The sequence below is a fragment of the Alosa alosa genome, chromosome 3 (assembly GCF_017589495.1).
Source record: "Alosa alosa isolate M-15738 ecotype Scorff River chromosome 3, AALO_Geno_1.1, whole genome shotgun sequence".
In the NCBI taxonomy this organism is placed as follows: Eukaryota; Metazoa; Chordata; class Actinopteri; order Clupeiformes; family Clupeidae; genus Alosa; species Alosa alosa.
Window position 1 is genome coordinate 7,090,645 of NC_063191.1, and position 14,713 is coordinate 7,105,357.

Below are 14,713 nucleotides of genomic sequence, written 5' to 3' on the forward strand. Positions count from 1 at the left end.
CCTCTTTTTTCATCCTCTGTCCTCTGGAAAGCACAGTAACCAAATGTACCTTGACGTACACTGAAAAGTACAGTGACAAAATGTACCATGAAGTACCGTACACTAAAAAGTACAGTGACCAAATGTACATTGAAGTACCGTACACTTAAAAGTACAGTGAAATTGTGTTCCAAATTGCATTGCATCTTGATTATTGGAATAAGAACATGGAAACCATTTGCGACATGATTAGCTTGAGAATAATTTGAAGAATGTTGTTGTAAATAATGCAATAACAGCTGTTCATACACAGTTCAACAGAGTCTACATTTATGTTTATGATATGACACTTTTGTCCAAAATGAACAAATATGAACACTACAATAGATGAAAAATAGATGAAAATAAAGTTGAAAAGCCTACATGCAAACTAGAGCTAGTATATGAACACTACAATAGTTGAAAATAGTAGTTTTGAATAAAGTTGAAAAGCCTACATGCAAACTAGAGCTAGTACAGGTCCAGCATTGGCACACTGGGTATAGGAACTGCAAGGTGGCCACAAGGTGGCCACAACTGCAAGGTGGCCACAAGCACCTCTGACTGGGATCGACAGCACGGCGTCATGTCAATAAAGGGAAACGTTGATTCAGATTAGTTAGCACATTACTGTAGTTAGTATCTATCCAGAAGTGTGAAGTCCAAAATACAATACAGATATAGTAAGTACAGTAAAAACTAAGTAGTATACTACAACTTAAGTGCTGCCATTTCTTACAATAGCCTACATACAATGATGGTCAGTTACAGTATAATATGCAAAACTGGTATATGTAAATACTTTAAATATGTACAGAGAAGTGGAAAGAGTTAGATAATGTGGAGTGCAACTGTGAAGTTGCATGTACAATGATAATATGAACAGAATTTACACATTTGGCTAAGCACACAGAATATCATTATTATGTACAGTTGGTTATGCACAGTGATATAATTTAAACTGTGAGGTTGGTTCAATCCGTGCAAAATATGTAAACATTATATAAAATAATGTAAATAACATGTCCGTTAGCAATAGTCATGATGAGTGCAATGATATTATTTATTATTCTATGCTTTTTATGTTCTATGCTCATAATATCTAGTATTAATGGTGGTGTTATGTCTGTGCCAGGGTTACCAACACCTAACAATGAGCCTACAGAGTACCTGACAGCGGTGATAACGCTCCCTGTAAACAGAGTATTCCCCACACACAGAGCTCCACTCTTCTCTCACTTCCTCGGATGCCACTGAGAACGCAGTGTCTTGAGTTTCTCCTAACAGGATCGGAGAGGAGAGAACACAACCTGACTGTGCGAAACGGATGGGGAGACAGCTGTCACCGATTTGTCAGCACTATAGTTGACCGACAGAATCAGTTCTCCCTCAAGAGCCTGGAATTGAAAAATGGGCTCCACTCTGGTAACTCTAAATTCTGGTTTGCCACTTGCAGTGTATGCAGGTTTTTTTTTTTTTTAACTGACTTGTCTATGTCTGTGTGTCTCCTGCCATTCCACTGGTACATGGAGAGTGAAGATGGTGAGACATTCCCCGCTGGCAATGGAAGATTCTTTAGTCCTTTACAAAATTGTCAGAATAATTCAGAATCAGAATAATCAATCTATTCTCAACAATTAATTGTAACAGATAATTATGCGAAGGACACAATACATCATAATGGTCATATCAGTGACAGACTTTATAAGCCAAAATAATATCAAAATCACTGACAAATGTTAGAACAAACAACAATCTTAATTTATTAAGGGTGTCACACAATCTACATCCGAGGGGAAAAGTGCAAACACACATCAAATAATGCTAAGGGTTCCTTCTCAGGGATAAGTGTATAAAAGCTTGCCTTTTTCTTTAATTATAAATAAATGTGCTCAGTTGCTAACATCCTGTGCATGTATGGTAGTATAAAAGCAATTTTCTTATTTGCAATGTCAGGTCTTTGCATAGTTGTTAATACAAATCTACATTGTTAAGACTTGACATAAAAGAACAAATAAAGAAAATATATTTTTCACATTTTAGTAAAGAGATCAGTATTTACTGTTTTAGGCTACAGTAAAGAATATCTTTGTATGTATTTATACGATCAGTTTGTAGATGTTGGTCATGAAGTCATTATGTGCGCAAAACAAATTTGCTGTAGCTGCATTGAAAAAACAAAACAAATTGCAGTGTTGAATATTTGCTTAAGCAATGTGAACAAATAACATAGGTGTCATATACTTTAGAAACATACATAAGGCACTTCTAAAGACCAAAAACAAAATGAGTCTGCCATTGTAACAATATATGCACATTTCATGTGATGAAATGTTTAATGCTCGCTTCTAGCCTTGTTCACTTTGATGTGTCCATTGCTTGGTAAAATGCATAGATACATATATATTAAAAACACATTTTATACACACAGTGGGGCACTCTCACCACAATAATCCCAAATAATTATCAAGGACCTTCTACTGCTGCAGGGGTCTGCAAGAGCCAATCAATTTGTTCATTTGCATTTTGATGTGATGTGAATTGCTGCTCTCAGGCCACTAGATGGCAACAGTGTAAAACAACGAGGGAAACAAACCTAATGATTAGTTAATTACAGTGCCTATATTTTGTTAATGACAATAGGTTTGCATATGTTAAGTACACGAGTGTGAATTAAACTATAAAGCATTAGACTGGTCACTCTTTGATCATATGCAGTAGGTTCACAAGGATGTAACATCATCTTGACCGTGCAGCCAAAAGATTTTACAATATTGGAGTGGTGCAAGCCAACAATAAGGGGGGAGTGGGTCGATGCAAGTGTAAAATTAGCTCTTTAGCTTCACATGGTGACTTCTGGTCAGGGGCCAACATCATTGCGCCACTAACGGAAAAAAAAAAAAAAAAAAGTTGAGAAGTCAGGTTAAAACTCGTGGGTCAAAAACCATCTGGATATTTAGGATTGACCTGCTTCACAAGTTGGATCAGCTTTTAAATCAATGCACAAACAAAACATTATCTTTTCTGAACACAGCAGGTTTTGAGGACAAACCAGAGTCCACAGAACAGATATTCTGATAGTTTTAGATACTGTCTGCATGTTAAGTAGATTGTGTGGGTAAACCATCACATCCACAGCTCATCACTGCCTTGTCTGTTTATACAGACGGCCAGAAAGAGCCTTCTTGCTGCATAGTCGAAGTGACCATTTAAGTGCATTTCAAACGCTTATAGTCAGGCACAGGCACTTAATACTCTGAAGACTCCTTTTGATAGAGCTTTCAACAGCCTTCCTTTTAAGGCATGGACATGTTCCTAAATTACTTTTGTTACAGCTGAATACAAACAGTTGAAAAAACAGTCCAGAAACGCCAGTCTTTTTGTCGACAAAAGTGAAATTCCATGAGACCAGTGAGAAGTCTTAAATGTAGGGAAGGTCTCTGAAAAAAAAGCTGAGTTCAAACTGCCTACACTTCAAGTCACACACAGCAGCACCAATACAAGTCTCTCCGACTCTCTGATCAAGGAGTTCAGTAGTGATGTACAAGTGTTAAGTTTGCTTCTTTGCCAAAGGCTGGGATTGGAAGAGGAGTAGTCCGTCTTTTTTTGGAGAACAGAGAGCATGACAGAGAGAGAGAGAGAGAGAGAGAGAGAGAGAGAGAGAGAGAGAGTAATAAAGTCAGCCAAATACAGAGCAGCATGGGGCTGGATTAGTTGCCATGGTTGCGCAGAGCCTGCACCCTTTCTCCCCATTCCTGCGCTATCCCAGCAGGACCCTCTGAAGGCGGTCGGCCGGGACGCTGTGCTCGTCCTCCGAGTCGGCGTCGCTCTGCGGGTTGGAGCTGCAGGGCGAGGTGCACTCGGGGGAGCACAGGTAGTGCATGAGAGGCAGACGGTACTTCCCGCAGAAGTCCACAAACTTGATGTGGCGCACACACGAATCAAAATACACTCCTGCACAAAAGACGTGAGGTTGGAATCACATACTAGTCATACTGACCAATGCAGCTCAAGGTCTTCAGACAGAAGACCTTAATTAATAATTAGCACACTAATTATTGTAGCCTATTACTATGCATGTTATGTTTCTATGTGTGATCTTGACTTGAGGTATGGATGATCATGATTGATCTTGAGCCAGCTGTATCATGTTATATTTGATGTGGCACACACACACACACACACACACACACACACACACACACACACACACACACACACGACATGAGGTTGGAATTACACATTATTCATACTGACCAATGCAGCTCAATGTCTTCAGACAGACAGAGCTAGACATTTTTTGTTTGTTCTGTTTTTCTTTAATACTAGAAGAATGGCACATATACCCTGAGGCAGCACTCAGAGAGAGTGGGTTAGAAGTGCTATACAAAAACTAGTGCAACATGGCCTACAATTAAGAGCCTACAAAATAGAGGGACAGAACAGGCTGAGAGAATTTAAAAATTAAAAAAAAAAGGTCACAGGTAGAAGAAAAGAGTAAGAGAATGAAAATCCCTCACCTGCACACTTTGGGTTGGGGCACTTGCTGGCCAAGTCCAGGTAGTTGACCAGGTTCGTGGGGAGGTCCTGCAGCGAGTAGGTGAGGTTCCTGGTCTTGATCGCTCGGCCAGCCAGCTCTAGGAGCGACGGTGGATCGTAGGTCATGTCTTTGACGAAACGCACGACGAGCGGGTTGCCGCGGAGACTCAGCTCGTGGAGCTGCACTAGGCTCAGGATTTCGCGAGGCAGGTAGGTGAGGAGGTTGTTATGGAGACTCAGGGAACGGAGAGAGTGGAGTCTGTAACAAGACAGATGTACATGAATGAAACAAATACAATAAGAATGGACAATAAACAATAAACACAAAGATAGCAGAGAAACATTGGGTGTGTAAGTGGGTTTATCATATTATCTTTACCTTTATCTGACGATACATCATGCAATAAATCATGCACATTATGTTCATTAAAACTTAGAATAGCCTCATTATATTATCAAGGTTGCCTTCAGTCACGCGATTCCTTTAAAGCGGACCACAACATGACCTTCAACAACAGACCAGTAGCGGGTCACAGTGACCTGGGTCACAGGGAGATTCCCTGACATTCCTTGGCTGGGGCGCTCACCTGTTGAGCTGGGGTGGAACACTCTGGATGCGGTTGTCACACAGCACCAGGTAGCTGAGGTAAGGCAGGTTGGCCAGCTCAACAGGAATGGATGAGATGAGGTTGCCCCCGAGATACAGCAGCTCGAGACTAGACAGATACACAGAGACACAGACATTAATATGAAATGTGTAATTACAGTTATCAATTATCATGCACATGGAGACATGTCCTAATGACTAGGATATTTATAATTACTATGATAATTATTTTTGTACACACAAAAATATATATATTTTTTACTTTTAAGCTCTCTTTGGCCACAATTATACAAATGTCTGCTGCAAGCCTCTATGGCAACCTTGTACATCACAGTCATGCCAGAAGCCAATGACGCACATCAATACAGTGACAAATACAGCGTGTGTGTGTGTGTGTGTGTGTGAGCGAGAGCGAAAGAATTTGACACTGTGCTCACAATGACACCCTAACAGTGGAGTTACAGTAGAAGTCTCTCGACTATGTTTGTCCCTTATTACGGTAAGTTACATAAATCATAAGCAGGTGTCATTTCGCTGTTTTGATTCAAAGGGCTGAGAGCTGCTCACAGTAAACATTCAAATCCCATCGACATTCTGTGCTGATGGGTGGAAATTCCACAGTCGCTATCTTTAGCCCTCTATTTGTGGTGGAGAGTGTGTGTGTGACTGCCTGTGTCTTTTGGTTGTGTAATGACCAGATCCAAGTTCAAAGGCTACTAAAACGTGGCTAGCGCATGGTCTGAGGCTGATCCCCAGCTCCCTCTTCTATAGATACCAGCAGCCCACACACAGATTTATTTGTTTTGTCGGTCTGCCTGGCTGAAAAACGACTGTTGATTCTGTTCTTTTAGTAGTGATAACAAAACAAAAACAAAACAAAACAAATACAAACAAATAGGGTTGGGTATCGTTTGGGTTTTATCCGACACCGGTGCTAAATCGATACTTTTAAAACGGTTCCGGTGCCGAAACGGTGCCTGAACCGGTACCGATTTTAAATTAAAATGGTCTATTTTTTTTTTTTTTGTATTGATAAGACAAATTTGAACATGAAATTGAACTGTTATATTCAATTTACTATCAATATCTCATTGCTCCTACGCATAATACATTTAAATGTTAAAACAGCTTGCCATGGATGCACACAATGGTAAGCTCTGCTTTGAAGTTTACCCAGTGTAGGCGGTTTGCCATAAGGTATGTTAAAAACCGCTTGCCATAGAACTGACAGGTCATGGACAATGGCATTTGCAAGCAAGCTAATCTAACAGGGACTCTACTTTCCAGTTAATTCATTTCAGTGTGTTCCCAAATGCTTAAAGAAATGTCATGTCTTCCCCCATAACACGCAATAGTTTTGAACATGTAAGGCTACATTATGTCGGTGTTGAAGTGTTTAGATTCCCAGCGCTAGTAGGCCTAGGCATTTCAACAGCAACTATGGCTATGCGCTAACACCAGTCAGCGGAGTTAATTAGCAATAACATACGGAGAATCTCGGAGATGGTTCCGTAGCCTCTTTGACAGCTCAGTGACATCAGGTATCTAACCTACATATTTATGTTTTTGCCTGCTAACTTTTAACATGATCTTCATATTCATTGTGATGCTATATGCACAAGAAAGATTAATATCATGCCATTATGTTGTTTAGAACACAATGTGAAAACTTTATTTCACCTTACAACTTTGCCGATAACATTTCAAAATAAATGCCAGTTAGCGCATTAGCAAGGATATTGTGTAAGGTATACTGTTGATGTTGTTTCATAGCCTTTTGCTTGTGTGTAGTTAGGCCCAATGCTAAATTTTGACAGAAAAATGGGCTCGTGATATGGGCTCACGCAAGCTGTCAAACACTGTCCACTCGCCTATGTGATGTACCCCTCTGGTTTATACATCCAGTGTTTATGTTAGCTAACTGTAGCCTATCTGGGTGTGTTGCCATCAGAGCAAGACGTTAGAGATGGCGCATGGCATGCAGTGGTGCCTCGTATAAAAAAATTAATAAAAAAAAAAACAACGCGATTTAAGCACCGAAATGAGGCACCGAAATCCACGTCGTTATTCGATGCAGTTACTACCGTTTGCGTCGGCACCGGTGCCATATTAGAACCGTGTTTCGGTGCCCAACCCTACAAAAAAACTAGTTTACTACTCAAGGTAGGACACCTCAAATAGTTATTACTGGTACCTCAAACAAAGGGGGTAAAAGATAAGAGGCTCGAACAGATTTCTTTGTCTGACTCACAAACGACATCAAGTCAGTTCCTTTCCACTATTTGCACATATGCTAGACAAAACTACTCTACATCTCAAAAGGTCATTGTAAATACTGGCAATGAGGTAAAGACAAAAAAAAAAGATAGAGGCTCCATTGTTATCAGTAAAACAGACAGTTTACACAAAGTAGACCTGAGGGACTAACATCCCCAGGAGAGGACAAAACAATGAACCTCCAGTGCAGATCTCGACTCTGGAGTGGGAAAGACAAGACGAGACTGGGGACCAGGTTTTGTTTTCCGTTTGTCCTCCTTTTTGTTTAGATCTTTCCATCTGAGTAGCTTTGAAAATGCCTTATTCATTCCACAGTCTGGCCTCTGTGTTCCGTCCTGATCTCGGCTAAGCCCGGGCAATTGTGTGAAAAAGACAAAAGAGAGCCAGACAGATGACGACATGAATTATGAGAGAGCGAGTGAGAGATAAAGAGAGAGAGATAAAGAGAGAGAGAGATAAAAAGAGAGAGATAAAGAGAGAAAAAGAGAGAGAGAGATAGATAAAGAGAGAGAGAGAGAGAGAGAGAAAAAAAGAAAGAAAAAAAAGAGAGCGAGAGAGAGAAAGAAAGAAAGAAAGAAAGAGAGAGAGCGAGAGAGAGAGACCCTGACCCCAAACTTGGCCTTTAAAGTGAAGTCATCGCATCAGATCAAATCAAAGACGTCTCCTCCTGGACATCATTATCACTACCGGTCCTGCAGCCAACAACGCAATCAAAGCCGCCACCACATGCATAAACCACAGACAAAATGTACAACAAAACAAAATGCACGTCTCAAGTTAGGCGAGTGTCATTTAAAAGCATTTAGGCAGACAGAAGAGCATGCTCTTATCACAGACGAACGCAGTTAATGTGCCACCCTGGTTCTTTTCCCAGAGGCCCGGCTGAACTAATGACACAGCTAGAGATGACCAGGGAGCTGTGGGCCATGTGCAGACGAAAACAAGAGATAAAGCTCCTGAGTGTTTTCAACAAATCTAGTCAGCAGAAAACAAACTGTGCTAAACGGGATCTGAAGAGGCCTCAGAGGTCAGCAGTCATGTGGACAACTCATGACAATATTATCCTGAGGAAGAAAAAACAAGCATCACCATGTTTTTTTTTTTTTTAACCCAGATGCTATATTTTTTCCATTTACAAAAGATGATTTGGTGTTAGGCATACTCCCAATTGAATGCATTACTTCTATTTAGGCCTATTCTATAATGTAATATCATCGTGCACTGAAGCCAGGCAACCTTCTGAAAACTTAATGACGGTAAAGGTTGTAAAAGGAACAGCCTTTTATTCAGCTCTACACATAGAATGCCCATGAAGATTTTGGCATATTGCTAGATTCAACTCAATGTCCCTGAATAGATAAAAATAAAAAAATAATATGGACTAAAGGGTGGAGTGTGGATTTATTGCTCTCCAGTAGTAACCTAGTGACCACAAGGAGAAATAATGAGTTACTTAAAGCGATGGTTCGGAGTAATTTCACCCTAGAGTCCTTTGCACCATGACTCCGAGCCAAACACCCTCCCAGAACCTGTTTTCCCTTGGTCGAACCCTGGTCGAGTAGCCCTGCAGAAACACTCCTGGTGTACCTAGAAACTTTTTAATGCCTCGTTGTATGAGTAAAGAACATATTGTAGAAGTTTCGTACCATTCAGGGCATTATTAGTGGGGTAATTTACGAGATAAAAGTTGGTTCCATTACGCCTGCAGAAAGTCATTAGTTTCTGACAGGGCTACTCGAGCAGGGTTCGACCAAGGGAAAACAGGTTCTGGGAGGGTGTTTGGCTCGGGGTCATGGTGCAAAGGACCCTAGGGTGAAATTACTCCAAACCATCGCTTTAATGCTGCAGACTCAATCGATCATTAGGAATGTGGTGTCTCTTGACAAACATTTGACTAGAAGTCCTAAAATAAAACCATACGGAATGCTTACACACCTTTGTTGGTTCCTGGTAAAGAATACGCCTATTAAGTTGTAAATCATGGTTAAGTAAAACAATGAAAACGGTTGCAACCTTTCAGGGCAGGTCTATATTCTTGCGAAATTATTTCATTGGAACGCAGACATTTCTCAACACGTCTGGCTCACACTCACAATTTCAACAATCAGGATGACCCCATAAAGTGTAGGCTAGCCTACCTGTTTGCTTGACCATTTGTGTTGGCCCATCTTCAACAACTCTCAAGACTAGGTTGACAATACAACACTTTTGAATTTGCAATTGGGACGATAAATGGACACAGGCTCATGTAGATAGATAGGAGGTAGGCCGAAAGATGCAATCATATAGTTTGCAATGGAGCAAAAACCCTGCTAAATGATAGATATATAGATTGATAGATAGATAGATAGATATACTTTAATTATCCCACAGGGAAATTCAGTTGTTTCAGCAGCCTTAAGATATACAGCAAGCACACACACACGCACACATATAGTCCACATACATTACATTACAACAAGAAATTACTTTCTCCCACAAGACATAGCATATGGTAGCTGTCAAGGTACCATACACATCCAAGTACCAAAGTGTAACTGCCTAAAAAGTGTAACTGCCTACAGAGCCAGAGCTGCTGCAACAGGCTGCCGTACGGCGCCAGGGAGAGAGTATTGACAGCGCATGAGATGGCGCGGGACCAGCTGCTCGAGGTCAATAAGTTTAAGAGTGATTTGTAGGCCTAGGCAGCTAGGTGCTGAGTGTGTTTCACTAATTCACGGATTGGGATATATGCAGAGACAAAATTTCACTCATGGGATCAAAAGAGTATATATACTTACACTTAAGTAACCTTCGCTTTTACGGTTCACGAATCCAATGCCACCTAAATGATTTGTGAGTAATATCCGGCGACAAGGTGGTGAAGCATAGTGGCCTATTCTGTTCACATGTATAACAAATTAACAACACGCATTGACAGAAATGGGATGACCTTACACAACTTCTGTAGGCCTAATGTGTAGCACACGAAGCCGTGTCCCTCAGTCAGATAGGCTTACATTTATGTTCTAAGCGAAAAGGGTATAGAAGCACAGTCTAGGCTGGGCTTACAAGAACCAAGCCTAATCTGTAATGTTACCAACTGTCAAAGGACTAGTGTGATCTGTACAATGCAGTCAACGTTGGCTAGCCTACTGTAACGTTGCCAACTGATGTAGCCTAAAAGTAGCCCAAAAGCCTAATTAGCCTACCTGGTCAAGTTTTCTATCTCGGCTGGAATGGTTTTTAGCCTGTTTCCCCCAAGCGAGAGAGACTGAAGACGCTGCAGCTGAAGAAATTGGGTAGGCATTTCCACAAACCTATTACCACTAAAGTTCAATACTTCAAGCTGCAGTGATCCAAATTCCTTCGGTAGCGAAAACTCATCCAAACGATTGTTCTTAGCAATTAATGTCCTCAGTTTGGTCAAACGAGTAATGTTATCACAGATAACTGTTAGTGCATTGCAGCTGATGTCCAGAAATTCTAAGTTCTCGAACAAGCATATTGAATCCGGTAACACCGTGAGTCGGTTATAACATATATACAGTTGTTTGATCTCCTTTCTCCTTTTGTCGCTGAGGTTGTCAAAATTCAGATTGTTCAGATTTAAGCGCGACAAATCTAAGACATTTTCGCCCCTGTGAGCTCCCTCGAAGGCCTCCATTTTCAACAAAAAAAAGTCTTATTCAAACGTTAACGTTACAATGTGTCCGAAGAGAGGTCCTGCATGCGTTCTCATAAAACTCAGAATTCCTGAAAGACAAAGCCTCGTGGTATTATAAGCATTCCGTCTATGGAGGGCATACTTCCCCAGGCACTAGGTGGTAGCCTACTGTACAACCCCACTCATTATTTAATGCAGGTCAGTCAGAATGAGGGAGGCTATACCGTATGTGGCCTATATAGTCAAAGCCCAACGAGGTCCAGAATGTGTATAACAACAATTCTTTGTAGCGGTCAGCATAGATAGCTTATCCATAGTTCATGTTCCGGGGCTGTACAGCGCCGCTCTCTCCGCCCAACTGTAGCCTATTAACCCTTTCAGTGATGCATTGCCTTATTGCGCCAGTCAGCATGACTTGGGGACAGAGCGTTGCAGATGATTCCAAATCTATAGTGCGCCAAATCTATAGTGCGAATCAATGCAAATAGACTTAGCCTATCAGTTTATGTGTATCCTAAAGATGAATAGGGTGCTGTAGCCCACTGTCGAGTTACAAAATTGGAGGAGTGGTCTTGAGCCCCCTTGACTATTATGTAACCACATTCTAAGATTACATTATGTAACAATCGAGTCCGCAACTATTCAGCCACACAGCACTGTATGATAGTGGAACTCTGCTAAGATCTGATTATTAACAAATCCCTAGCTTTGTTACACGTTTTTTTTCCTTCTTCCAGACATCCTATACCTTGATACTGTTCACAAGCCTCCATATACACTGGCACATCATGTGCTGAGCAACCCCTAACACATACAGACTTGTGATAGTATCATCACACTTCAGAGATGCCATATGATAGTAGCCTAGGCCTATACTGTTTCGCTGAAATCTGTTTTTTTTCTTTTTTAAGACTTGCTGACAGGGTATACATATTTAGGTGCTGTAAGAATGCTCATACTCTTTTATGGACATGCTATGCAGTGCCAGGCTGTGTGCGTATTCAAATCAATGTTGATATTTGTAGAATTTTGAGAATGTGTGTTTGTGAGAGAGAGAGAGCTAGAGAGAGAGATTTACAAAAATGTAGAAACAATGTAAAATTTGGTATATATTTTTTAATTTTTGTCATACATACCCAGGATACTCATAAGACAAAGGTTTTCATAAAAAGTTAACAAGACAGCAATTGATGTTAGACTGGTTTAGGTTTTTCTCTAATCCAATCGGAAATCACACACACACACACACACACACACACTAACAATCATTCAGAAAGATACATAAACATGAGGGGGAAAAAACTAACAACTAAGGCTGAACTACTTTAACAGTGACTCAATCTGCTTCTATTTTTTGCTGCTTCCAATGTGGGTTTGATTTCCAGTGAAGAGAAAAGTCACCTTCACTGAATCCACATGTGTGGGTTTTAAGGCACTCATTATCAAAAACGATCCTAATTAGTGGTGGGATTTACTGGAAAACATCACTTAAAACAATCCTAGACACACATACACGCGCGCACACACACACACACACACACACTGAAACACATGCGCCCACTAACTGCAGAAAGATTGCATCTAACCTAAAGAGTCGAAAGCAATTCTAATCCTTCTCAGACTGCTCTGTGAAATCAAAGGTATAGTGTAGTTGCTGGGTCCGAAGTAATGGTTTACCCGGAGGTTCTCATACATCACTTTAAAACATCCTCAACATCAGGCTTTGGTTTCAGGTCGCTCCATGCTAGGCTCGCCTCAGCCTTTGCTGCTTCATCTTTGGCTGCCACACACTGTGGAGGTGGGCTAATCCATAGAAATATTTCTATTCTATCTCAGTGGGTTGTCCTGATGTGCTCCACTGAATTCGTCATAGTGGCAGTTACAATCAGTCAGACGGCAGCTGGGTCTGATTTGGTCTTAATACAGCGGGATCCAGGTGATAGCTGATCAGGGGGTAGGTGGGGGTTACTAAATCGGACGCCCTTTAGGACATGGGCCAAATTCTCAAATGTTCATATACATATCATGTCAGGTCATGTTTTTCTTTGCCTGTCACATCTGAACAGCAAAATTGGTGTCATTTTTAACATCCATAAATACTGTATAATTGTGACAGTGTGTGCACCACTTATACATACACGTAATCCCATTCAAAGGTGATTATAAGTCTAATATCAAGTATTATCAAAATGGACAATCTCTCCTCCAATGTCACCATGAAGTCTGACACATGAAATGTAAATACTTGTGGTCATTGTGATCTTCAATGCTTCTTCATTCCTGGAACAAAATCCAAATCTACACACGCACACACGAGACGTGGCTGACCAAGCAAGTTGAAACTGCACCCAGTGCCATGTGAGCATTTGAGAATTTAGACTTGAATTCGGATCCGCACTGGACACACAGCACATGTCCCTTAGGACCCAAACTTCTCTGATCCAGATCGGACCATCTTTTCATACTTGCCTCCTGAGTTCAACAACGTGTCACAGGTGTTCTCCCAAGGTGACAGAGAAGGAGAGACACTGACGTGCTGCCTACCCATGTGGTGGGGCCCCAGGCAGAGACTAGCTCTCTGACAGTATAGTGTTATGAGCTTCTCTTATCTATGGAGCAGCCACTGCCACTGAGACACAAGCAGCAAAGAAACTGGGCATGACAACTGCATTAGAGCTGATTGTGAAAAAAAATGATGCCTATTTCAAACATACAGTACATATAACACAGAAATAAACAAATCAAACAAATGCGCTAATACTGCTAAGTCCAACTGGCTAATGAACTCTGGCTAATCAAGTGGCACTGAAACCTTCACAGAGCACCTAATGCCAGCTTCTCTTATGCAGTCTGGGAGTGGGGGCAGTGTGTGGGTGGGAGTGGGGGCAGTGTGTGGGTGGGAGTGGGGGCAGTGTGTGGGTGGGGGTGCGGGGCAGTGTGTGGATAGGGGGTCGGGGCAGTGTGTGGATGGGGTAAGGGCAGTGTGTGGGTGGGGGTAGGGGCAGTGTGTGGGTGGGGGTAGGGGCAGTGTGTGGATATGGGGTGGGGGCAGTGTGTGGGTGGGGGTAGGGCAGTGTGTGGATGGGGGGTAGGGTCGGTGTGTGGGTGGGGGTAGGGCAGTGTGTGGGTGGGAGTAGGGCAGTGTGTGGATGGGGGTAGGGGCAGTGTGTGGATGGGGGTAAGGGCAGTGTGTGGGTGGGAGTGGGGGGCAGTGTGTGGGTGGGGGTGGGGCAGTGTGTGGGTGGGTGTTGGGGCAGAGGAGCAGGGTTGGTGGAGTGCATTTCTCAAGTAGTCCAAAAGATGGCATCAAACGGCCTACAGCAAAAAAACGATAAACAATTATAAATGTGACTCCCCACCCCGCCGGCTTTAATTTACTAGTAAGGTCTTTGCTCCTTTTTCCCAGATCACTACCAGACACAGAACAGAACAGAACGGGCCCCCGATCGGCTCCAGATGTGGTACCTACTAGGTCACGTCGAATGGGCCTCCGATCGGCTCCAGATGTGGTACCTACAAGGTCACGTCTGTGTGGTGGTTTTTCGTTTTCAGCCAACGGAAGATTTACACAGTTTCTTATGTTTATGGACAAAGCTGCAACAGGGGGGGGGGACTAATACCATTTA

At 41.9% G+C, this 14,713-nt stretch overlaps 1 protein-coding gene across 1 annotated transcript; it reads right to left on the minus strand.

Moving 5' to 3' along the window:
• Nucleotides 1-1,757: 1,757 nt before the first annotated feature.
• On the minus strand, nt 1,758-11,305 carry lrrc58b (leucine rich repeat containing 58b). The gene is made up of 4 exons (XM_048238844.1): nt 10,633-11,305; nt 5,145-5,273; nt 4,539-4,816; nt 1,758-3,972 (listed from the first exon to the last, which is right to left on the minus strand). Exons 1-4 carry the CDS (start codon nt 11,085-11,087, stop codon nt 3,779-3,781), a joined length of 1,056 nt encoding a protein of 351 aa, XP_048094801.1. The 5' UTR covers nt 11,088-11,305; the 3' UTR covers nt 1,758-3,778.
• Nucleotides 11,306-14,713: the final 3,408 nt, after the last annotated feature.